Below are 25,539 nucleotides of genomic sequence, written 5' to 3'. Positions count from 1 at the left end.
TCCACTTGTTTTTATTGCATTTAAAATTACTCATGTGTCTATATTTTAGGAAATCTAACCAATTTAAATGAGAAAACATGAAACTCATTAGAAGATATTGGGGGTGGGTTCAAATAAATTTAACTGCAGGTCGGGTTGGTCAGAATTCCACTGGATTTGGGATTTAAAAAGTCCTATGGTTGTTATTGGCTATGTTATGATGAAATGGAAGATTGTATCATTGAGGAAATATGGACATTTTTCTACACTGAGTTTTGCCGTTGCTGGGAACCGTGGGCATGAGGCAGGTATACACCATGGATGAGACAGTAGTCTATCATGGGGCACCATGTATACACACACACACACACACACACACACTCATTCCCACCATTTGGCAATTTACTGTTGTCAATCCGCTGGCATTCTTTTGGGACAATGGTAGGAACCAGGGGCATTTCTAGGATTTGAAAACATCAGGGGCTGAGCCCCGAAACATCTGGAGCTAATTAGGGAGAGAGGGTAAGCAAGAATAACATGTTTTGCAAGGGCATTGTTATGTAATATTGTTTATTAGTAAACACAAATGAACACAAATAGTATGCAACTTTAGAAAATTTCATTCAGTCCCATCCTCCATCATTTCAAAGTCTTGCTACTAAAAAAAGAGTTCATTAAATTCATTACATTTTCTGTCTCACACAGGTATGCCATGCAATATTATCTCTTTTACATCTTGTGTGTGAAGCAGTGTTGTGTGTAGATTTTTTTTTTATCATTATTATTTCTAATAATCTATATTAAACTTGCACCTCATATTTCATTCCTCATTTATGCCAGCACTACTGTATGTATAATACTTTGTTTATTATTATTATTATTATTATTATTATCTTCTCTTATTGTTCTCTCATACTCTCACCTGTTTTGCTGCTTGTATCTTGTCTACTTCATGCTCTTGGTGACTTTTCTACCTTATTTCTTTGAGGGTGGAATCATCAGAGAGTATCTCCTAGACTTGAACCTCTAACACTTACACTCTTTATTCTACTTATATGCGATCTACTTGATTTCTTTTATTTATTATATGAAAACCTTGACCCACTAACACTAGCACTCTCTTATAGATATGTGCACACACCCCTGTATAGTTCATGCAAATAGTAAAGAAGGTGGGGTCAGGAACATGCAGTAGGTTAGTTTGTCAGTAAAGTTTTGTTGCAGAGCACACTCCAGCAAACTTTACCCTATTATATAATATTAGACTTTCAGAGTGTGTGAGACCCTTGATAATACGTGACTTGGCATTTCTTATGTAAGTAAGATGTGGATTTTATGTGTCGTAATTTAATGTTTACTGGGTTATTTTTGTTTTTAAAACCAGAAGCTCTGCTACTGTTATGTGTTTATGTAATTCTGTATATGATCCTGTTGTTTATATTCATCCTCACGTAGCTTATTGTTTTATTGTCTTTTTTCTCTGAATCGAGTGCATCTTTTAAATTTTCTTTGGTTAAGCAGTATTGACATCGTTATCACAGCAGTAAATGGTAAACTAATAAGAGCTGGAAGTAGGGTCAGGAAATAATATACCCTATATACCTGAATGTATTGAAGAGTTTGAGAGAGTGATATCAGGGATCCATTAATATAATCTAATCATAACAGTACCTGTACATGTAGAAGTGATTAAATGAATAGGAAAATCCCAAATATTGTGTTGGAGCTCCACTAGCTGCCAAAACGACAGTGTGCCTAGCATATCTTCTGCCAGCTCTGACTACTGATTTAATTTTCTTAATTTCTCAACCCTTGAAGGCACGCTCCACAGACCATTTACTAAACGTGACTGGGAATCGAGGGGCCTGGCTTGGATTTTTTCTTTTTTATTAAGCTTGGCCAGCTGTGTTTAGCCTACAATTGTTTTGGACAGTGGAATTCATACCTGTGGTTGACTTCGATGTCTACAAACTTGGTACCAGCGATGTCGCTGACAAGAACTTGCAAGAGTTAGGCAAAGAAATTCGAAAGGCCTTCACTGAAGTGGGGTTTGTGTATCTCAAAAACACTGGAATAGATCAAAAAGAGGTGTGTATTTCCATTTGATCTCAAGTTTTTCTCAGTTTGAGAAATTAAAAAGACATTGCAGATTGGGTTTGTTTTAAAGTGTTTGCAGAAAATCTCTTGTCTGTTTTAGGTGGATCGTGTCATGGACATTTCTAAGAAATTCTTCCTGCTTCCTGAAGAACAGAAAAGGCTTTTCAGCAGGGCCATTTACGCAAATAGCGCAAATTACGGTTGGGTGTCCTCAGAAACAGAAAGGTAGCTGACTCTTCTGTCATTTATATAAAGACACCCAGCTTGGAAATACACTGAACAAAATTATAAACGCAACACTTTTGTTTTTGCCCCCATTTTTCATGAGCTGAACTCAAAGATCTAAGACTTTTTCTGTGTACACAAAAGGCCTATTTCTCTCAAATATTTTTCACACATCTGTCTAAATCTGTGTTAGTGAGCACTTCTCCTTTGCCGAGATAATTCATCCATCTCACAGGTGTGGCATATCAAGATGCTGATTAGACAGCATGATTATTGCACAGGTGTGCCTTAGGCTGGCCACAATAAAAGGCCACTCTAAAATGTGCAGTTTTATCACACAGCACAATGCCACAGATGTCGCAAGTTTTGAGGGAGCATGCAATTGGCATGATGACTGCAGGAATGTCCACCAGAGCTGTTGCCTGTGCATTGAATGTTCATTTCTCTACCATAAGCCGTCTCCAAAGGCGTTTCAGAGAATTTGGCAGTACATCCAACCGGCCTCACAACCGCAGACCACGTGTAACCACACCAGCCCAGGACCTCCACATCCAGCATCTTCATCTCCAAGATTGTCTGAGACCAGCCACCCGGACAGCTGCTGCAACAATCGGTTTTCATAACCAAAGAATTTCTGCACAAACTGTCAGAAACCGTCTCAGGGAAGCTCATCTGCATGCTCGTCGTCCTCATCGGGGTGTCGACCTGACTGCAGTTCGTCGTCGTAACCGACTTGAGTGGGCAAATGCTCACTATTGATGGCGTCTGGCACTTTGGAGAGGTGTTCTTTTCACGGATGAATCCCAGTTTTCACTCTACAGGGCAGATGGCAGACAGCGTGTATGGCGTCGTGTGGGTGAGCGGTTTGCTGATGTGAACGTTGTGGATCGAGTGGCCCATGGTAGCGGTGGGGTTATGGTATGGGCAAGGCGTATGTTATGGACAATGAACACAGGTGCATTTTATTGATGGCATTTTGAATGCACAGAGATACCGTGACGAGATCCTGAGGCCCATTGTTGTGCCATTCATCCACGACCATCACCTCATGTTGCAGCATGATAATGCACGGCCCCATGTTGCAAGGATCTGTACACAATTCCTGGAAGCTGAAAACATCCCAGTTCTTGCATGGCCAGCATACTCACCGGACATGTCACCCATTGAGCATGTTTGGGATGCTCTGGATCGGCGTATACAACGATATATGGTATGATCCCAATTTCTTCACCAAAACAGACATGGTACATTTTATTTTTTGAGCTGTCTGCTGCTATAATAATGAATATTATAATTTTTCCTGCTCAGTCTGTTAAAACTGTGCAAGGTCATATGATGAGCTGTTGTGAATAGGGGTGGATCTAAATTCAGGACCAGAAAACAGAACCATGATACACCATTTCCTATTATTATTATTATTATTATTATTATCATTGTTGCTGTTAATCTGAAAACACTTTGAAACATTACAAACTGTACCTTTAAGTAAACTGTTGGATCTTAAACAGTTCTTTGCAGTAGATTCATGCCTTTGTCTATAGTGAAGTACATTCATTTATTTTGCCATGTGTTTCTCCTTTAGGTATTAAATCGCAAAGGCGAGTTTATCTCAGCCCCAAGTATCCCTGGAACAGTGCTGATCAACATTGCAGATATGATGCAGAGGTGGACCAGTGACGTGTTTGTGTCTGTTGTAAACATGGCCATTCTTTCACAGTAAAGCCTTGTTTTCTACTAACCTTACATCATTAATCTTATATTTAATGTTACACGACCCTGTTTCAGGTCCACAGAGTTCTACTACCTCCTGTGGGTGACTCAAGTGCAAGGCAGTCGTTGGTGTTCTTTGTGCAGCCGGATGATGATGCCATCATTACGTGTTGTGATGGCTCAAACAAATATCCTCCAGTGAAATCGCTGGATTATCTCCTGTCAAGATTCAACGACACTTATGGCAGGAAATAGAAATGTGCTTCTCCTTGTCAGCCGATGATCACAAAGTAATTTAGTAATTAACTGTGCGTATTTTAGTTAGTTATTTTTAATAACTTGCAGTCCTGTGTAGGATATAATAATGTTCATCATCAGCATGTCTGCATATACATTTATATAACCATATTGATTTTGTCTGATATTGACCTTTTATCATGTTCATTATTAATGGTCTTGTTTAATATCCACACTGTTAAATTTGACTAATCACAGAATTGAATAACTAAAAGAAAAGAACACAAAATACTAGGAATTTTATTTTATTTATTTATTTTTTTCTTTCTTTTTTTATTAAGGATTTTTTAAATTTATTTTATTCATGTTTATTGTTCTTCCTTGAGTCGATGATGAACTGCGACTGCTGTTTAAGGGACATCCGAGTGACGACTTCATCATCATCATCATCATCCTCACCGTCGTACTCTTCTTTGTACAGGTCGGCTATCTGATTATTATCCAGGAGTGTGCTGCTGGTGCTAGAGTCAGAACGGTTCCTCTCAGTGCTGGCACGGAGCTCCTCTATCTCCTTCATCACTGCGGGTATATCATGTCCCTGTAGTTCGTCCTGCAGCTGCATCAGTTTCAGCTTCGCCACCTGAAACAGATTTAACACACACACAGGAGACACACACTCTGGCTGCAGAGTAGCATCCTGCAGTGTGATGTGCTTTAGCCTGTAACACAGAAGTTCCACAAGGATTTCCACACACTTCATTGTGTGTGTGAGTTTCTGTTGTTCCTTCTCTAGCTGAGACAATACCATCCTTCCATCGGTTAGGTCAGGTATCAGTTCGGTATCTCCAACTGAGTATTTCAGGTCCTGGTACTGAGTGTGTATTGCGTCTCTCTCCTCCTTCAGTTGCTGAAGTTCATGCTCATTCTGCAACTTCATCTTTTCCAGGAGTGCGAGAGTGTTGCACTGAGAACCAAACCTGTCCACCAACTTCTGTGTGTCAGTGACTCCCATAGCTCCTGTGATGCGATTGAAAGCCTCCTTCATGCTGGAGAAGGTTTTATTCTCCTCTCCCTCTACTGGTCCACAGCGCTGGGCTTCACTGCTCAGCTTACCTGTGTTCAGAGCAATCATCTGTGCTCTGCGTTCTGCCCTGTCACTTTGTGCTTTTTGTTCCTCTATGTATTTTTTGTAGCTGTTCAGGACAATCTCTTGCTTTCTCTTCTCATCGCACATAATCAACTTCTGACTCTGCAGCTCCTCTTTGGCTTGACGTTTGGCCTCATGTACGTTTTTGTACATTTCCTGCAGGTATCTGAGCTCCTGTTTCTGTTGATTAACCTCACACTCCAAGTCATCCATCTGAGACTGGAACGTCTGATTCTCCTCCTGCACGTGCTCCTTTAGGTTTTGGTAGCTCCTTATGATGTGTTTGGTCTCCTGACATTTCAGTTGTGCTTTCTCTAGCTGGGTCTCCAACATGCGCAGGTTCTTTTGGGATTGCTCATCAGCGAAGTCCACTTTATTCATGGTGACCCCATCAGTCAGCAGGCCAGGACTGGTTGCTATCACACTTTTGTACTCGGCGTTCAGTTCTTCCAGGCGGTGGCGCTGTGTGTTCGTCATGTGTTTCATTGCGTTCAGCTTTTTCACTTTATCACACACTTTCTGATCCAAAACCTCCACTGCAGCCCTCCCGGACATCTTCCTGTAGGCACCCATCTCTGATCTGTGGGCTTGAAAAGCCTCCCTGATGACCTGCTCATCTGCAGCGAGTGCCTTGGCCAGTTTCCTGTGTATGAGTTTATTCTCCCGTCTGAGCTGCAGGATCTTCTCTCTATTCTTCTCTATTAAAGACTTTGAACTCTCATACTGCAAGCTCCTGTCTCTCTCCAACAGCTGGATTTTTCTCTGTATCTCTGAGATCTGGTCATGAATCGGAGATCTCATTTTCTCTGCGTTGAAATACGCGTCCATTCTCTCTGTGTATCTTAGTAGACTGAGGTTTACTCTCTCACTGTTTGACTGCGTCACTGATTCGGATTCGGATTCTAAATCCTACGTCATTTAGTTTCATCTGATTGGTCAGTGTCGTACGGTTTATCTGTTGTAGTATCGTGTCACTTCCTGTTATTATGCTAAAGAGTATTTTAATGAACTGGACAAGTGTATCATTACACCATCATAAGCATCACAGCATAGCGTTATTGTTGCTCAAACAGTAGAGTAGTGCGCAGTTTCATCATGGTGAAATGTATACCTTTAAAACAATATAAGTCACTTCGTGTTTACTAGATAGAATATTTAGAGGTGGTTTCTGCAGCACAGAGTCTTATCTCTGTATTAACCCAGACTCTTAATCAGAGTCCTGCACCACCGCGTCCACAGGCTCAGGTCAGTCAGATACAGGGTCCAGGGGCAGCAGGATCAGAGACGGACACATTCACTCATCACGACAAGGACAATGCATGCTGATGGTATAATGAAGTATAGATTCCCCAGTTTGTTTGTTTGTATTGGGTCTTTCAGACTGAAAAGTTTAAGACGTTTTATTTTCATATTCATTTTCTTAAATAAGTATGAATGCGCGTGCAGTCCTGTGTAGAGAGTTACTCACCAGAGGGCGCTATAACGCTGTTTACCGTCAGCATGTCTGCATTCACTTTTATAAAACCATATTGATTTAGTCTGAAAACGACCTTTTATCAAATATTCATTATTAATTGTCCTGTTTAATGTCCACAATGTTAAATATTACTAATTGTTAAATTCCAGTAAATTAGACACCTTCATTTCACCATATTACACTTGTCTAAAGATTTATTTTATTTCCATTGATTTGTTTAACCCTAATTAAAAATAGCAAAATTATTTAAAGTCAGGAATTGTAAATATTGACTTAAAATCCATTACATTACATTATTACTGCAAATAAAGTTTAATACATGGCTGAAGTAACTTGCTTATGTGTGCATTTCTGGAGCAGATTTTGAATCTGATGCTATTTCCTATTCACATCAACCAAAATAGTAGATGAAGCTATTTATAAATGTAACCCAAAAAATGGTAAATGAAACAGAAAGTATAAAGTCCATATGTATTGACCACCATTTATTATATTTGATATAATCTATACATGATAGCTGATGAGTTATTGAGTTATTCTAGTTTGTGAGGATGATTGCTAGTTAGTTCTGTGCAGATTTTCAGGGACAGAGATTAAACCTTATCCTGCATTATTATTATTATTATTATTATTAAAATATTCAGTTTCCACTACATGATCCAAACTTTGATTGACAGTGGCCACTTGGAACCTCAGTGTTCCTGATGATATGTTAGAATTCAATTGTAATTAGATTTAGTGTCTTCTGATTGATATGTAAACAACTTTCGGAAACAGGACAGGAAACAAAATATATGTGCAGGGTTGCCCTTTGGTGGTCTGGAGGGGAAGCGTCACAAATATCTGTCACACCTAACTTAAAAATAAATAATTAAAGGATCCACACCGTCCACCTCAATCCACAACCTCAAAATATACAATGTGTTATATACAGGATATAAGACAGGCTATAATCACCCTCTGCATCTGTCTGATTCGTCCTGATGTCCAACGTCTGAGTGGAGTTTCTTCGCTTATGACTCACTTTCTGCTGCTGTGCATGCTTCAACAAGACAACTCTAAAAATTTCTTTAAAAACAAACAAAAAAATTCCTAAAAAACAATCAATGTCCAAATTTCACACTTGATTCATGAATAATCTCAGCTGGACCCTGTAGGTTTGTACCATAAGGACTGATCATGCTGACCAGCCCTTCATCATGCTTCACACTTCATACTGTTTGACTGTATAATATACATTTATAGACGAGAAATGAGTTAAAATCTCACTATGCAGCCAGTCACCCTAGACAATTCTGTCTTCCCTTTGAGTCTGGTTTCTTATGAGGTTTCTTCTTTATGTCAACCAACTCTAAGGGCTTTTTCCTTTGCCGCTATACTGAATACTGACAGCTTAAGATCTAGCAATGTGGCTGTAATTAGAACAGGCCCTTAACTCTAAAATATACACTGAAGTATTTTAAATTACATGTACATAAAGGTGTATATGTGTACACACACACATATAAACTGAACAAGCATAAAATTATGACCACCTGCCTAATATTGTGTTGGTCCCCCTTTTAATACCAAAACAGCCCTGACCTGTCGAGGCATGGACTCCGCTAGATCCCTGAAGGTGTGCTGTGGCAAGAAACTGCGATGCACTGTGTATTCTGATACCTTTCTATCAGAACCGGCGTTAACTTCTTCAGCAGTTTGAGCAACAGTAGCTCGTCTGTTGGATCGGATCACACGGGCCAACCTCCGCTCCCAACGTGCATCAATGAGCCTTGGCTGGCCATGACCCTGTCACACAACAACAAGTTTGAGGTGTTGACTTGGCCTCCAAATTCCCCAGATCTCACTCCAATCGAGTATCTGTGGCATGTGCTGGACAAACAAGTCTGATCCATGAAGGCCCCACCTCGCAACTTACAGGACTTAAAGGATCTGCTGCTAATATCTTGGTGCCAGGTACCACAGCACACCTTCAGGGATCTAGTGGAGTCCATGCCTCGATGAGTCAGGGCTGTTTTGGCATTAAAAGGGGGACCAACACAATACTAGTCAGGTGGTCATAATTTTATGGCTGACTAGTGTATATAACCATACTGATTTAGTCTGAAATTGACTTTTTATTCAATATTTATTAATAATTGTCCTGTTTAATGTCCACACTGTTAAATTTGACTAATTGTTAATTAAAATTAACTAGTAACTAGTCTAGTAAATTAGACACCTTCATTTCACCATATTAGACATGTCAGAAGATTAAAGTTATTTCCACAGATTTGTTTAACCCTAATTAAAAATAGCAAAATAATTTAAAGCCAGGGAATTGTGAAAATTTTACAATAAGGACCAACCTGCATTTTAGCCTCAATTAAAAAAAGAGAAAACCTCCTCTCTTTGTAAATATGCTTAAATATACAGATATAAATATATAGATATTGTAATACTATTTTAATACTATTAATACTATTAATACTAATACTATTAGTAATACTATTAATTTTGTTGACTTGAAATCCATTACAATATGATATTAATGCAAATAAAGTTTAATACATGGCAGAAGAAAGGCAACTTGCTTATGTGTGCATTTCTGTGCATGTGTTCATGTCAGACTCTCCTCCTGCAGGTGCTCCTGTAGTTTTTGGTAGCTCCCTATGATGTTCGGTCTTTCAGCTGTGCTTTCTCTAACCGGTTCTCCAACACACGCAGGTTCTTTTGGAATTGCTCATCATTCCACTTCATTTGTGGCAACCCCATCAGTCTGCAGGCCAGGACTGGCTGTTCTGACAGTGTTGTACTCAAAATGTGCATGTTTACTAGATAGAATATTTAGAGGTGGTTTCTGCAGCACAGTCTTATCTCTGTATCAACCCAGACTCTTAATCAGTGTCCTGCACCACCAGGTCCACAGGCTCAGGTCAGTCAAACTTGCTATTAAATTATTATTTGTGCTTCCAATTGAATGCGAATATATTGTTTAGAAAGCTAAAAAAAATTCCCTTTAATCTGATATATATAAAAAAAATGCTCTTTGTTAAATTGACCATCTGCCTGTGTAATTACCAATGCCATGTGTTTATTTTGCAACATCCTGTGTATTGCATGTGTTTTGAGGTCAAAGGCTAAATATTTTTGGATTTATGAATAAAGTGACTCACGAAATGTGCGAATAAACACAGTTTCTGTAGGTGCAAACCAGTGGAGGCCGGTCAATAAGGGGTGCTGGGGCGCCGCCCCCTTAACCCTGAAAAGCCTGACATATAAAATAATTGATAGAAAATTCTGTTTTTTGGAAACTGAAGTGTTTACTGGGTCTTTAAATAAAATAATAATAAAAATTGATTACCATTTACAAATGTGATTTTTTCTTATATCATATTTGATACACCGGGCATTTATGGCAATTTACTGACCACAACAATGTTTATTTTTACAACAAAAACAAAGGCTGATTATTGTATTTGAAATGTTTCAAACCTTTTAATTACTTTTATATTTCGCCTTGTGAAAGGCAAAAAAAAAAAAAACATTTTCTGTCCTCGTTCAAAGTTATTTTGTCCTGTGTCATTGAGCCCTCTGTCCTCCTCTGGTCTACACTTTCATGTAACACTGACGGACCCTCTCTCTCTCTGCACTGGTCTGATTGACACCATCATCTGCAAAGTCTTCTTCATCACTACTGTCTGAGCTTTCCTCTCTAAGCTTTACATTTGAAGACCACTCCTCATCATCATCATCATCATCCTCATCTTCTCCTAACTACTCTAAGTCACTTGAATTGCCATCCATAAGAATGCTGATGACATCTTCATCACTGTACTTTTTTTCACATCTGAAAATACATACAAAACACTGTTTATGTATTCTGAATTTCTTCTCTGAATTGGAAAATATAAGAAAGAGATTATGATAATCATTTAATTGTGTTACTGAAAATTTATGACAACAAAAGACAATTATTAGCAAGATACAACATTAGGTAGCATATAAAAAAAATCACATAAATAGTTCAATTTCATTAGGTTGAGGTAGGACTCGATTATGATGACAATTTAATATTTTAATTAGTTTAATAAATAATTAAAACATTTTTGGCATTGTGGCTTCTGTTAGTCATAATATCATTTACTTAAAATAAAAAGGTAAATTTCGCTCCTTTGTGTGTGTGTGTGCTCTAATTGGCTTGCACGCTGCACCTCGGAACCGCCTACTTTCATTGTCAGCGAATCAATATCGTCTTTATATTATTTGGCCTCATGTGATTGGACCATTCTCAGCGAGTCTCATTACTGCTCAGTAGATGGTCAGTTAACGGGCAGGTACTGGTTAATGTGGAAGCAAGCGAAATAACCGGAGATGAAAGAAAATTTGGTTATAATCTTTACAAAAATACCCTTTCACAAGGTGTTCGGATGAAGAAAAGAAAATAATCAAGGAGCTTGGAGCAGATCTAGCCAATTTGCAAATTCAGCAGCAGTCTGATGATTACCGTCATTATTTCATTATTGATAATAAAACCACACTGAACTTAGATTCACTGATTCATACTAGATTTATTGCATGCTGTAACCCCTGACTTTTTCAATTTCATATCTTAGCAGTAATGATACCCCCAACATTTTTTAGCACCTGCCGCCACTGGTGCAAACTTTATTTTCACTTGATAACCCTACGCTGAGAAATTAGTTCCAAAAGTCAGCCCAAAATATTCGCGCTTCCCGACCAGCTACAGTAAAAACGGTTATATATTCTTAAAGTAGAGAATACCACCTTTATTCTGATGTTATTCTGATTTATCGTTTTAGAAACGATCGCTTTGCACCCTGCGCGGTGTCCTCGATTAGCGAGAGAGTCGAGACGCCATTTTGTGGAACTACTTTTCCGAGACGCCATTTTGTGGAACTACTTTTCTGACATAGGTGAAAAATCCATTCATTGAATCGGGGAAAATTTTCTTTTATTTAACGAGTGAAAACTGCATCAAATTATTCGGTAAGAAAATATTTTTGATATGTATGTAATTATTTACCACTGTTATATGGTACTACATTTTTTAATGAAATGAAAATCATGATTGTAGCAGGTGCGCGTTTTTTGACAGCTTATTAATCAACTTAATATTTTCCAGATTGTGTTTTATAGCAAATTAAAGACAAAACCTTGATTACAGTGAAAAAAGTAAAGCCAGAATTTCTTCTTGCCTCTGGCATGATCCCAGAATAATTATGAAGATTTTAATTAATAAAGATTTTAATAATGCTAATGGACTCTATGGACGACCCACTGCCTACGTATTTCCGCTAGGTTTAGCCTTCTCCGATAGCAAGCTGTGGTAATAGCTATTACAAACAATTATTTTATTTATATATTAACTGTGTTAACATAACATTTTAGTATATTATGTTTTATTAATGAGTTCAAGAAGCTTTAAGTGCCTTCAGCGTGAAGGTGCAGCGTCTATGTATTTCTGTGTCCTGTTATGTGAAACATCCTCAAGGTTTAATTCTGTGATCTTTAATCAAAGGACTAAAGACTAGACAGGACACTTGCTGTAGGGGATGGATTCATTTACATTTATTTGTAAATAATGTAAATATGTTGATTAATTCTAAACATTTTTAATAATGTGTCTGTAAATAAATAGCTTTGATACAGCATTTCTGTAAACATGTAAATATAAATAACTTTGATAGTGTTTCTGTAAATATAAATAACTCTGACAGTGTTTATATGAACATGTAAATATAAATAACTCTGATAGTGTTTATATGAATATGTAAATATAAATAACTCTGATAGTGTTTATATGAACATGTAAATATAAATAACTTTGATAGTGTTTATGGCTCATTCTATAATTACGGGTACATTTCATGTCAACCAAAAAGTGAATAAATCAGTATTGATTTTTGATAAATAAACTAGATGTTTCTGTAATATATCCCCCTAATGTGCTAAAATAAATAATTGCCAAGCTTAAGCTCTAGTGACTTTTAAATATTTTATTGAAAATAAACATTTGATTCATTATTTTGTCAGCTGTGTTATGGACAAATGTTGTGTCATATAAAAGATATTTAAAGTACTACACATTTGCTTACACATTTGTTTTAAAGTTTTTTAGTCCATTCTCCATTGGTTTTGAAATTTTCTGTCTAACTGATCTGAAAATATGCATTTTTAACCTAATGGACATTCTGTGGGATGCTATCATGACAGATAAATATTTTTTTCAACATAAATTTGCATAATGCTGAATTTAGAGTTATTCATCATGCTTAGGTAAGACTTCCCTCTCCAAACATACCCCCCATGTTTATTGTTATAGTTTAGCCAACAATTAAAAGATTTATAATGCAAAAACCACACAAGATTAACACAGTTGACAGGACACATTAGCAGAACAAGAGAACCCCTTCTTTAAGATAAAAACTATTTATGATGCAATTAAGCTAACGTATTCAAATGAATAGATTAAAAAATATTACAACAATGGTCAACAATTTATGGAAATTCAAACATAGCAAACTTTAAGATTTCAAATCCATAGAGTCTGGGGTGCCTCTTCAGTCTAGATGTGTGTGTCTGATTGGTGTCTGTCTAGTCCAGATGCGTGTCTTATCTGTATCTCTCCAGTCCAGATGAGTCTCTGTGGTATCTCTCTATTATAGTACTGCCCGACTAATTTTATTTCATTTTTTATTGCTTGTTCTTTTGTGTTTCTTCTTTTCATTCACAAAACAGTTTTTAAATTATCCTACATGTAGTCACTTTTATTTTGTGTTCTGTTTGCTCTTCGATGTTACTTTTGATTTCAGACAGTTCACAAGTCTGAGATCTTAGACCATATTGCCCTGTCAATCTCCATATGACGTGAGGTCACAGCAGTTGGAGGAGGAATCATTCCGATGATGTCTTCATGCAAATACCATAGGATATTATCCCACTGTGGCCAGAAAAAGCGGTTGATTCCAATCCGGTGCATACATTTGACTTAGACATGAGTTTCATTCACCTCTTGAATCACTCCAGGATAAATTTCATCATCATATTTCAGACAACCCCACTGGCCAATGCTGTCTGGGTTTTTCCAAGGAAATTGGGATGGAATCGGACTGTTGTCCTTCTGTATGGGTGCTGTTGCCTGAACCTCAAAGGTAAAGGTTTTGGAGTTATAACACTGACACTCCAGGGTCTGTCTGCAAAGGCAGATTTGTCCTGGGGTAACTGTAACAACTTGGTGAATGCGCATGGTTGATGGCACTGCGAGGAGACTATCTGGCATGCTCTTTGAGGCTTCATCTATGTTATCCTCACTGATGTAGAACAGTTTTACTGAGGTCTGTGCATCCACCAGTGCATTGAATAAGAGCTCAGGGTTAGGGATGTCTTTCCCATGGCTGAAAAGCCTGTCAGCCGTTCTTTTTAGGAGGCCACCAACTCCATCTGGAGCACCTTTGCAATGACTTGCTTCAAAAAAGTTCCAGGTGCCTGATTGGAACCCCCACTGCTGCAGCTTAGTACAGAACAGATAGAAATTACCTTTCTGCCTGTATGGTGTCAATGGTCACATTTGGATAAGAACTCTTAACCAGGTGAAGTATTTGGGATAGATGAGTCCATATGGCTGCTGGGCTTTTCTCCTTTGATGGGCTAATTGTGGCAAAGCACACATGTTCTTCCACTCCACCAACATAAAGAACTCCAGGCATAGGCGTACTCCAGGAGTACTTGCAGGCATAGTTTTCTGAAAAATCTACATGAATTAAGCATTCATGGTCTGTCATGCTCCTCTTTAGTTCCCCGTAGTAGGTGAACTGCCGTTTAATGTTAAATAGGTGTCTTTTGAAGTTTATAAGTTGGCATTGGAAGAGATCGAGTAGGCTGATGGGTAGTTTATGGTAAACACAGTTGACATTTCGGCCATTTTAGGCTGTAATGAAAACTGCAGACCTCAGACCATTCACCACATAACTTTATCAAATCATGTTTTTATGCACTTTCCCTACATGTTGGTAAATATAACATCTAAAGCAAGTTTACAAGAACATGTTGATAACACAGTTGACGATTAAATAACCCTCTCCATGTACACACAATAATATTGAAAAAATATTGAAGAGGAGGAGTAGAAACTTAACACACTGTCTTCAAATCTCCCTTCAAAAGAAGGAGTAACATCACATGATGTTGGACATGTGACTCTGGAGCAAACTATTGCTGATTTAAAGGGAATTTTCCAATGGGTAACACAGTTGACAGAGATTTCTTGGAAACACACAAAGTGGATGATTTAATTTAAATGAATGAGCAAAATTGTTTTTGAAACATGTTTCTCATATTTGAATCATTATTTTGAACAAACATTTATGAAAATTGTATACAAAAACATGTTTTTAAAGTTAACCTGAAGAGCCAAACCTGAAATTTTGAAAATCGGACAGCACAAAAATAGCAAATTCCAGCACATAATGTGCATTTTTTGCAAAATAAATTATGTGATCTATTTACTTTTTGTATTAAATGAAGAAGAAATATGGTCCAATATAAAATTCATCATTGCTTTAAGTAAGTAGTAGTAAAATTGATCAATACAGCCCATGGACATGACCTGTACCCCCTAATTATAGAATGAGCCTTATGTGAACATGTAAATATTTATAACTTTGATACAACTTTGGGGTTTCTCTGTCTTCCTCATAGATCTGAAGCAAGTCGCCCTCACGCTGACAAAATCTTTAAAAACAGAAGATTTTAAAAAGGGTAAGTAAACAGAACACAAAACACTGACGATAAGAGTATGCACTGTCACAAACGAAACTAGCTAACATTAGCTTGTTAGCTTGAGAATACGTGCCTTCAAAGTGATCGATATAACTCGAAACATACAATTTTACTTTTTACTTGAAGGAGTGATTGATGCTAATCTTACAATTATATTGACATTGTTCACTGTAATCCGTGGAAGTTCTTGAAGAAGCGAGTGTAAAATGCCATGCTGATAGCTCTCATTGAAACGATAGGTAAAAAAAAAACGCTTCTGGCGCAGCACTGAGACGAAGTAGTCGTGCATAGAGTCTAGTCATATAATTTACTTGATGTATACTCACTGTAACTTTGAAACTATGATGCCAAATATATAACTATATTGCAACATGATTTTACTGAAAATATGCATTAATTACCAGATTTATTAAAGATTTCAGCTATAAAAAATTATTCATATTTTACAAGAAACTTTTATTATTTATGTGAGGTGATGTTTTACATGTTGAAAATGATCTAGATGAGTTGATCATTTGTGAAAAAAAAAATATATATATATATATATGTATACACAGTGCTGCTTGAAAGTTTGTGAACCCATTGAGCTGTTCAGACTTTTCTGTTGTTTTACCTTGATTTTCTTATACCTGCTTTTTATAAATTAAATGTCAGATGTGTGTTGATCAACTGCATATGTTTGTTTAGAGGGAATTTTGCGAGTAGCCATAAAACTACATGAAAGATTGAATTATTGTACGTGCAAAAGTAAGTGAAGCCTGAGCTGCATTGTTAAAGTCAAGTGGGTAACAGATTCAGGTGAAACACATTTGGGTTCTTAATTAATCAGTTAAGCAGACCAATCAAATTAGACATCCTTAAGGCTAGTTCACACTACAGGATTTTAACCGTCGGCAGATCGCTTTGCTGTTCAGACTGCATGACTTCACTGTATGTCTTTTTGTCCTTGTGGTGTTCACACTACGTGACGCTTCGTAAATGATCCACAAGAGGGGGTCGCACACCACACAATCTGACAACAACTCTCAATCTGTTGACTTGCTCTCTCATTGGCTGGAGGTTGTAGCTACAGTTGACACCACGTGATGTCGAGTCAGCCGACCGTCCCAGATATTTGACATGCAAGATATCTGGATTTTGTCTGCGAGGTGTCAGCGAGCCTCTTTCATGCGTTGTTTAGTAGTTCTCACACAAAGATTGCCGAGCGCTGATCACCCGCTGATTTTCCCACGATCACAGCCTGATCTGTCGGCAAGCTTGAAATGTGGCTAGACCTGAAGCGGGCGGTACGTGCCAGATGTCCTTCCAACCTTCCAACTGGCTTCTGCAAGGAGGAGTGGGCAAAAACCCTCAAAGACAGATGTGAGAGACTGGTCAGTGGTTAGAGAAGACGTTTGGTTGAAGTAACGGCTGCAAAAGGAGGTGCCACAAGCTACTAAATAAAAGGCTTCACTTGCATTTGCACATATAATAATTACATTTTTCATGTATTTTTTTGGCTACTCGCAAAATTCTTCTAAACAAACATATGCAATTGATCAACATACATGTGACATTTAATTTATAAAAAGCAGGTGGTGATAAAATAAGAAAATCAAGGTAAAACAACAGAAAAGTCTGAACAGAGGTTCACAAACTTTCAGGCAGCCCTATCCATATATATATACACTATATTGCCAAAAGTATTCGCTCACCCATCCAAATAATCAGAATCAGGTGTTCCAATCACTTCCATGGCAACAGGTGTATAAAATCAAGCACCTAGGCATGCAGACTGTTTTTACAAACATTTGTGAAAGAATGGGTCGCTCTCAGGAGCTCAGTGAATTCCAGCGTGGAACTGTGATAGGATGCCACCTGTGCAACAAATCCAGTCGTGAAATTTCCTCGCTCCTAAATATTCCACAGTCAACTGTCAGCTGTATTATAAGAACGTGGAAATGTTTGGGAACGACAGCAACTCAGCCACGAAGTGGTAGGCCACGTAAACTGACGGAGCGGGGTCAGCGGATGCTGAGGCGCATAGTGCGAAGAGGTCGCCAACTTTCTGCAGAGTCAAACTCTACAGACCTCCAAACTTCATGTGGCCTTCAGATTAGTTCAAGAACAGTGCGCAGAGAGCTTCATGGAATGGGTTTCCATGGCCGAGCAGCTGCATCCAAGCCATACATCACCAAGTGCAATGCAAAGCGTCGGATGCAGTGGTGTAAAGCACGCCGCCACTGGACTCTAGAGCAGTGGAGACGCGTTCTCTGGAGTGACGAATCGCGCTTCTCCATCTGGCAATCTGATGGACGAGTCTGGGTTTGGCGGTTGCCAGGAGAATGGTTCTTGTCTGACTGCATTGTGCCAAGTGTAAAGTTTGGTGGAGGGGGGATTATGGTGTGGGGTTGTTTTTCAGGAGCTGGGCTTGGCCCCTTAGTTCCAGTGAAAGGAACTCTGAATGCTTCAGCATACCAAGACATTTTGGACAATTCCATGCTCCCAACTTTGTGGGAACAGTTTGGAGCTGGCCCCTTCCTCTTCCAACATGACTGTACACCAGTGCACAAAGCAAGGTCCATAAAGACATGGATGACAGAGTCTGGTGTGGATGAACTTGACTGGCCTGCACAGAGTCCTGACCTCAACCCGATAGAACACCTTTGGGATGAATTAGAGCGGAGACTGAGAGCCAGACCTTCTCGTCCAACATCAGTGTGTGACCTCACAAATGTGCTTCTGGAAGAATGGTCAAAAATTCCCATAAACACACTCCTAAACCTTGTGGACAGCCTTCCCAGAAGAGTTGAAGCTGTTATAGCTGCAAAGGGTGGACCGACGTCATATTGAACCCTATGGATTAGGAATGGGATGTGACTTAAGTTCTTATGCGAGTCAAGGCAGGTGAGCGAATACTTTTGGCAATATAGTGTGTGTGTGTGTGTGTGTGTGTGTGTATATATATATAGACAAACACATTCAATCATCAGGACAATCATCAATGTTTTCAAGATGTCAGTTAATCGAAGCTAGATTTGCAGTTTTATGAGTATATGAAAGTCTACTATATTATTATTGATTTATTTTATTTATTTTTTATTTTTTTGCAAAGTCTTTTTATTGGTAGCATACATGCAGTGGGGGACTGGGAAAGTAATTCAGACCGGGAGTTTGACTACATCCCAGGCCACCTTTGCTGCTGCTGTCACCGCCACCCTATTCATGTAATCCACCAGACTGCTAATCTTGGCTAACCCTATTAGTTGATGTAACAGGTAGACTACCAAACGAATCATAAATGAATAAATCAACCCTCAGAAACTCTCTAGGAATATACCATCTATACTACCACACCACAGTCAAATATAAAATTTGCTTGCACTTTTAAAAAAGGTATAAGATATATATATATATATATATATATGTGTGTGTGTGTGTGTGTGTGTGTGTATTGAAGAGTTTGCAAAGTATTCCAATGCAATAATTCAACTTAACACAGTTTAAGCTCTTCAGAACAGTCCAAAGTCCAAAGAAGTAAAGTACAGCAGTGTAATTCTGTGCACATCTAACAGCTGAAGAGAATGGACATGAAATACAAAAAATAAAAAGAAATACATGTTGTGTAAAATACCAAATTACTGTGGAATAATTGTTTATATTTCTGAAAAAGTTTGAACAGTTTGTGTAAACAGATATTAGAAATTAAACATTTCAATCTATAAAGTGACACCTCAGTAAGAACGTGGCACTGGGCAAATATGTTTGGTGTCATTAACAGATGGGTGATTAAATGAATAGGAAAATCCCAAAAATTGTGTTGGAGCTCCACTAGCTGCCAAAACAACAGTGTGCCTAGCATATGTTCTGCTAGCTCTGATTACTGACTTAATTTTCTTAATTTCTCAACCCTTGCAGGCACGCTCCACAGACCATTTACTAAACGTGACTGGGAATCGAGGGGCCTGGCTTGAATTTTTTCTTTTTTATTAAGCTTGGCCAGCTGCATTTAGCTCACAATTTTTTAGTACAATGACATTCATACCTGTGGTTGACTTCGATGTCTACAAACTTGGTACCAGCGATGTCACTGACAAGAACTTGCAAGAGTTAGGCAAAGAATTTTGAAAGGCCTTCACTGAAGTGGGGTTTGTGTATCTCAAAAACACTGGAATAGATCAAAAAGAGGTGTATTTCCATTTGATCTCACGTTTTTCTCAGTTTGAGAAATTAAAAATACATTGCAGATTGGGTTTGTTTTAAAGTGTTTGCAGAAAATCTCTTGTCTGTTTTAGGTGGATCGTGTCATGGACATTTCTAAAAAATTCTTCCTGCTTCCTGAAGAACAGAAAAAGCCCTTCAGTAGGGGCAGTTACGCAAATAACGGCAATCACGGTTGGGTGTCCTCAGAAACAGAAAGGTAGCTGACTCTTTTGTCATTTATATAAAGACACCCAGCTTGGAAATATTTGAGTATTTAAAGTGTAAATTCACTTTTACTGTCCACAGTTTAAATCCTCGACGTCCAGGTGACTTGAAGGAGGCCTTTAATACTACATCCCTGCACCCTGACATTGTAATTATTTTAAACACCACTGCAACAGCTAGTGATATAAAATTGAAGATATTATGAATGACTTTAATTATGATCTTCTCCTTGCTTAGAAATGGCCCTCCGATGGTTGTGATGGCTTTCGTGATATCAAAGTCGACTTTTTCCTACGCTGTAAGGAGCTGTCTCCGTGTACTGAGGGTCATGGCTCTAAGTTTAGGCCTGGATTCAGAGTTTTTTCTCAAATCACACTGCGACATTGGAGGTAAGCTGAACGCACACACACATTTTTGTATTGTTTAGAAAAAAACAGATAAAGACTACTGTTGCATGCACCGAACTGTCAGAATTCACTTAGAATAGGACAACATAGGACACACGCTGACCTGCTGTGTGACTGAAGTGTAAATGACGGTCATGACTGAAAGATACGCTATCTTAAAACTGACCTGCTGAATAACACGTGTCGATCTCTGCCATGATCTAAGAATTCACTAACTCATTCACTAACCTGACCATGATTGTGAATTTCCGTTATGACAAAAAGATTCAATTGCCCGAACCACAACACATTAAAAAAACCCAGGAATGATCAGGATCCTGGTCAGGACTGAAAGATTAGCTAACTCTGACCCTGACCCACTGAATCTACTGACACAAGTGAATCTCAGTCATGAATAAAAATGTTTAAATACAGACTCGGTGAAGTGTCTCTCTGCAATGACTCAAAGATTTACAATCTCAAACCCTGATCTACTGAGTGACAAATATTTCTATCAATATTAAGGTGATAATAATGGCACGACCCTGCGCTCTCTGTATTAAGCTCCGGTGAAGACTGAGAGTGTGAAGATAGATCAGATCCGCTGTGGTGAGCACTCAGACTATGGCAGCATCAGTCTAGTCTTGCAGAGCCAACAGGAAGGCCTGCAGGTAAGAATGATTTTACAGCAAACTAGACATATGAGTTACAGTATATGTAACAGCTCCTGGGATCATGGTATGATCCCAATTTCTTCACCAAAACAGATATGGTACATTTTATTTTTTGAGCTGTCTGCTGCTATAATAATGAATATTATAATTTTTCCTGCTCAGTCTGTTAAAACTGTGCAAGGTCATATGATGAGCTGTTGTGAATAGGGGTGGATCTAATTTCAGGACCAGAAAACAGAACCATGATACACCATTTCCTATTATTATTATTATTATTATTATTATTATCATTATCATTATCATTATCATTATTATTATTGTTGTTGTTGTTGTTGTTGTTGTCGTTAATCTGAAAACACTTTGAAACATTACAAACTGTACCTTTAAGAAAACTGTTGGATCTTAAACAGTTCTTTGCAGTAGATTCATGCCTTTGTCTATAGTGAAGTACATTAATTTACTTTGCCATGTGTTTCTCCTTTAGGTATTAAATCGCAAAGGCGAGTTTATCTCAGCCCCAAGTATCCCTGGAACAGTGCTGATCAACATTGCAGATATGATGCAGAGGTGGACCAGTGACAGTCTTACTAGTCAGTATTTTTTCCACAGTAAAGCCTTGTTTTCTACTAACCTTACATCATTAATCTTATATTTAATGTTACACAACACTGTTTCAGGTCCACAGAGTTCTACTACCTCCTGTGGGTGACTCAAGTGCAAGGCAGTCGTTGGTGTTCTTTGTGCAGCCGGATGATGATGCCATCATTACGTGTTGTGATGGCTCAAACAAATATCCTCCAGTGAAATCGCTGGATTATCTCCTGTCAAGATTCAACGACACTTATGGCAGGAAATAGAAATGTGCTTCTCCTTGTCAGCCGATGATCACAAAGTAATTTAGTAATTAACTGTGCATATTTTAGTTAGTTATTTTTTATAACTTGCAGTCCTGTATAGGATATAATAAAGATGTTCATCATCAGCATGTCTGCATATACACTACCAGTCAAAAGTTTGGACACCTTTTAATTCAATGTTTTTTGTTTAGGGATTTATTTTCTACATTCTAGAACAATACTGGAGATTTCAAAACTATGAAATAACACACATGGACTTAAGTAATCCATATGTAATGACAAAAAACAGTCAGTTGTTATTTTAAGACATGAAGGTCAGGTGTTCTGGAATAGTTCTTGCAAAAACAGTATTGTCAAGTGCATTTGCAAAACCCATCAAGCACCATGATGAAACTGGCTCACATGAAGACCATCCCAGGAAAGCAAGACCAAAACTGACCTCTGCTACAGAGGAGAAGTTCATTTAGAGTCACCAGCCTCAGAAATCACCAATTAACAGCACCTCAGATTAGAGCCGTTATGAAGGCTTTACAGAGCATCAGTAGCAGACATATCTCAATATCAACTGTTCAAAGGACATTACTGTGTATTTCAGCCGCCTTCAGCATTGTTTTACAATGTAGAAAGAAATAAACATCAGGAAAGACCATGGAATTAGAAGTTAAAACTACCATTCAAACTTTTGAATGGTAGTGTACATTTATATAACCATATTGATTTTGTCTGATATTGACCTTTTATCACATGTTCATTATTAATGGTCTTGTTTAATATAACAGTATATAACACACTGTTAAATTTGACTAATCACAGAATTGAATAACTAAAAGAAAAGAACACAAAATACTGGGAATTTTATTTTGTTTTTTTATTTTCTTTCTTTTTTAATAAGGATTTTTTTATTTTATTTTATTCATGTTTATTGTTCTTCCTTGAGTCGATGATGAACTGCGACTGCTGTTTAAGGGACATCCGAGTGGCGACTTCATCATCATCATCATCATCCTCACCGTCGTACTCTTCTTTGTACAGGTCGGCTATCTGATTATCTAGGAGTGTGCTGCTGGTGCTAGAGTCAGAACGGTTCCTCTCAGTGCTGGCACGGAGCTCCTCTATCTCCTTCATCACTGCGGGTATATCATGTCCCTGTAGTTCGTCCTGCAGCTGCATCAGTTTCAGCTTCGCCACCTGAAACGGATTTAACACACACACAGGAGACACACACTCTCGCTGCACAGTAGCATCCTGCAGTGTGATGTGCTTTAGCCTGTAACACAGATGTTCCACACCGATTTCCACACACTTCAGTGTGTGTGTGAGTTTCTGTTGTTCCTTCTCTAGCTGAGACATCACCGTCCTTCCATCGGTTAGGTCAGGTATCAGTTCGGTATCTCCAACTGAGTATTTCAGGTCCTGGTACTGAGTGTGTATTGCGTCTCTTTCCTCCTTCAGTTGCTGAAGTTCATGCTCATTCTGCAACTTCATCTTTTCCAGGAGTGCGAGTGTTGCACTGAGAACCAAACCTGTCCACCAACTTCTGTGTGTCAGTGACTCCCATAGCTCCTGTGATGCGATTGAAAGCCTCCTTCATGCTGGAGAAGGTTTTATTCTCCTCTCCCTCTACTGGTCCACAGCGCTGGGCTTCACTGCTCAGCTTACCTGTGTGCAGAGCAATCATCTGTGCTCTGCGTTCTGCCCTGTCACTTCGTGCTTTTTGTTCCTCTATGTATTTTTTGTAGCTGTTCAGGACAATCTCTTGCTTTCTCTTCTCATCGCACATAATCAACTTCTGACTCTGCAGCTCCTCCTTGGCTTGACGTTTGGCCTCATGTACGTTTTTGTACATTTCCTGCAGGTATCTGAGCTCCTGTTTCTGTTGATTAACCTCACAGTCCAAGTCATCCATCTGAGACTGGAACGTCTGATTCTCCTCCTGCACGTGCTCCTTTAGGTTTTGGTAGCTCCTTATGATGTGTTCGGTCTCCTGACATTTCAGTTGTGCTTTCTCTAGCTGGGTCTCCAACACGCGCAGGTTCCTTTGGGATTGCTCATCAGCGAAGTCCACTTTATTCATGGTGACCCCATCAGTCAGCAGGCCAGGACTGGTTGCTATCACACTTTTGTACTCGGCGTTCAGTTCTTCCAGGCGGTGGCGCTGTGTGTTCGTCATGTGTTTCATTGCGTTCAGCTTTTTCACTTTATCACACACTTTCTGATCCAAAACCTCCACTGCAGCCCTCCCGGACATCTTCCTGTAGGCACCCATCTCTGATCTGTGGGCTTGAAAAGCCTCCCTGATGACCTACTCATCTGCAGCGAGTGCCTTGGCCAGTTTCCTGTGTATGAGTTTATTCTCCCGTCTGAGCTGCAGGATCTTCTCTCTATTCTTCTCTATTAAAGACTTTGAACTCTCATACTGCAAGCTCCTGTCTCTCTCCAACAGCTGGATTTTTCTCTGTATCTCTGAGATCTGGTCATGAATCGGAGATCTCCTTTTCTCTTTGTTGAAATATGTGTCCATTCTCTCTGTGTATCTTAGTAGACTGACGTTTACTCTCTTACTCTATTTGACTGCGTCACTGATTCGGATTCTGATGCGTACGTCTTTTTTTTTTTCTTAGTTTCTATGGCAACAAATCCGTGCCATAAGTACTGTATTCGTTAAAAAAATATCATGCTCATAAAATAAATAAAACATGTGAATCACAAGGATTCTAGTTTGTTCTTTCCAGCATGCTAGTGTTTGGTATTCCAAAAATCACGCGTAGAGTTTTATGCAGATTAGGGGGCGGAATAAAAGTCTCCATTGGTCCACTGCTTCTCAACCTACTGCTCTTCTCTAGCCAATCAGTAAAGTGACGTCACTGACACGCGACTCTGCCGGTTAGTGTTACCTGTCTTAAGCAAGTGAGAAGATTTAATCAATACGTTTAAAGTTTCTTATATGTGTATCTATTGTAGTATCGTGTCAAACCTCCTGTTATTATGCTAAAGAGTATTTTAATGAACTGGACAAGTGTATCATTGTACAATCAATGCATCATAGCATAACGTTATTGTTGCTGAAACAGTAGAGAGTGTGCAATCTCATGTGTTCAGTTTCATCATGATGAAATGTATACCTTTAAAGTAATGTAATTCACTTTGTGTTTCTCTTATCTCTGTATTAACCCATACAGGCTCAGGTCAGTCAGATACAGGGTCAGCAGGCTCAGGTCAGTCAGATACAGGGTCAGGGTCAGCAGGATCAGAGACAGACACATGCACTGATCAGAAAATGGCCAAGGGCATGCTGGTGCTGTAATGAAGCATAGATTCCCCATGCAATATTTTCAAGATGATCGTTAATAAAAGCTAGATATTCAGTTTAGCTAGATATCATGAGGATATGAAAGTCTGCTTCATTTCTTCATTTCTCTTCATCACATTTTTGGCTCTTTCCCCGATATTTTCAGGAGGCAGACTGCCTGTGGAAAAAGAAGAATAAACACTGTTCCAGAAACCAGGAAAGATAACAAAAGCTTTAGTCTGAATGTTCAGGGCTGCCATTACAGCAGTGTTC

The 25,539-nt window shown here is 38.6% G+C and overlaps 2 protein-coding genes and 2 pseudogenes across 2 annotated transcripts; 2 read left to right on the top strand and 2 right to left on the bottom strand.

Annotated features, from left to right (window-relative positions):
* The first annotated feature begins 199 nt into the window (after nt 1-199).
* LOC131370795 (1-aminocyclopropane-1-carboxylate oxidase-like) lies at nt 200-2,305 on the top strand. The gene is made up of 3 exons (XM_058418307.1): nt 200-287; nt 1,913-2,067; nt 2,177-2,305. The coding sequence occupies exons 1-3, from the start codon at nt 200-202 to the stop codon at nt 2,303-2,305; spliced, it is 372 nt and encodes a 123-aa protein (XP_058274290.1).
* Nucleotides 2,306-4,606: 2,301 nt separating this feature from the next.
* Nucleotides 4,607-6,354, bottom strand: LOC131370793 (outer dynein arm-docking complex subunit 3-like). The gene has a single exon (XM_058418306.1). The coding sequence runs from the start codon at nt 6,221-6,223 to the stop codon at nt 4,607-4,609; it is 1,617 nt and encodes a 538-aa protein (XP_058274289.1). The 5' UTR covers nt 6,224-6,354.
* Nucleotides 6,355-19,592: 13,238 nt separating this feature from the next.
* LOC131370685 (uncharacterized) lies at nt 19,593-22,639 on the top strand (annotated as a pseudogene).
* A 247-nt stretch (nt 22,640-22,886) lies between these two features.
* On the bottom strand, nt 22,887-24,808 carry LOC131370792 (outer dynein arm-docking complex subunit 3-like; annotated as a pseudogene).
* Nucleotides 24,809-25,539: the final 731 nt, after the last annotated feature.

The sequence above is a fragment of the Hemibagrus wyckioides genome, linkage group LG20 (genome assembly GCF_019097595.1).
Source record: "Hemibagrus wyckioides isolate EC202008001 linkage group LG20, SWU_Hwy_1.0, whole genome shotgun sequence".
NCBI classification, from domain to species: Eukaryota; Metazoa; Chordata; class Actinopteri; order Siluriformes; family Bagridae; genus Hemibagrus; species Hemibagrus wyckioides.
The sequence above is the reverse complement of the archived record's forward strand: the minus strand, read 5'-3'. Positions and strand labels throughout refer to the sequence as shown.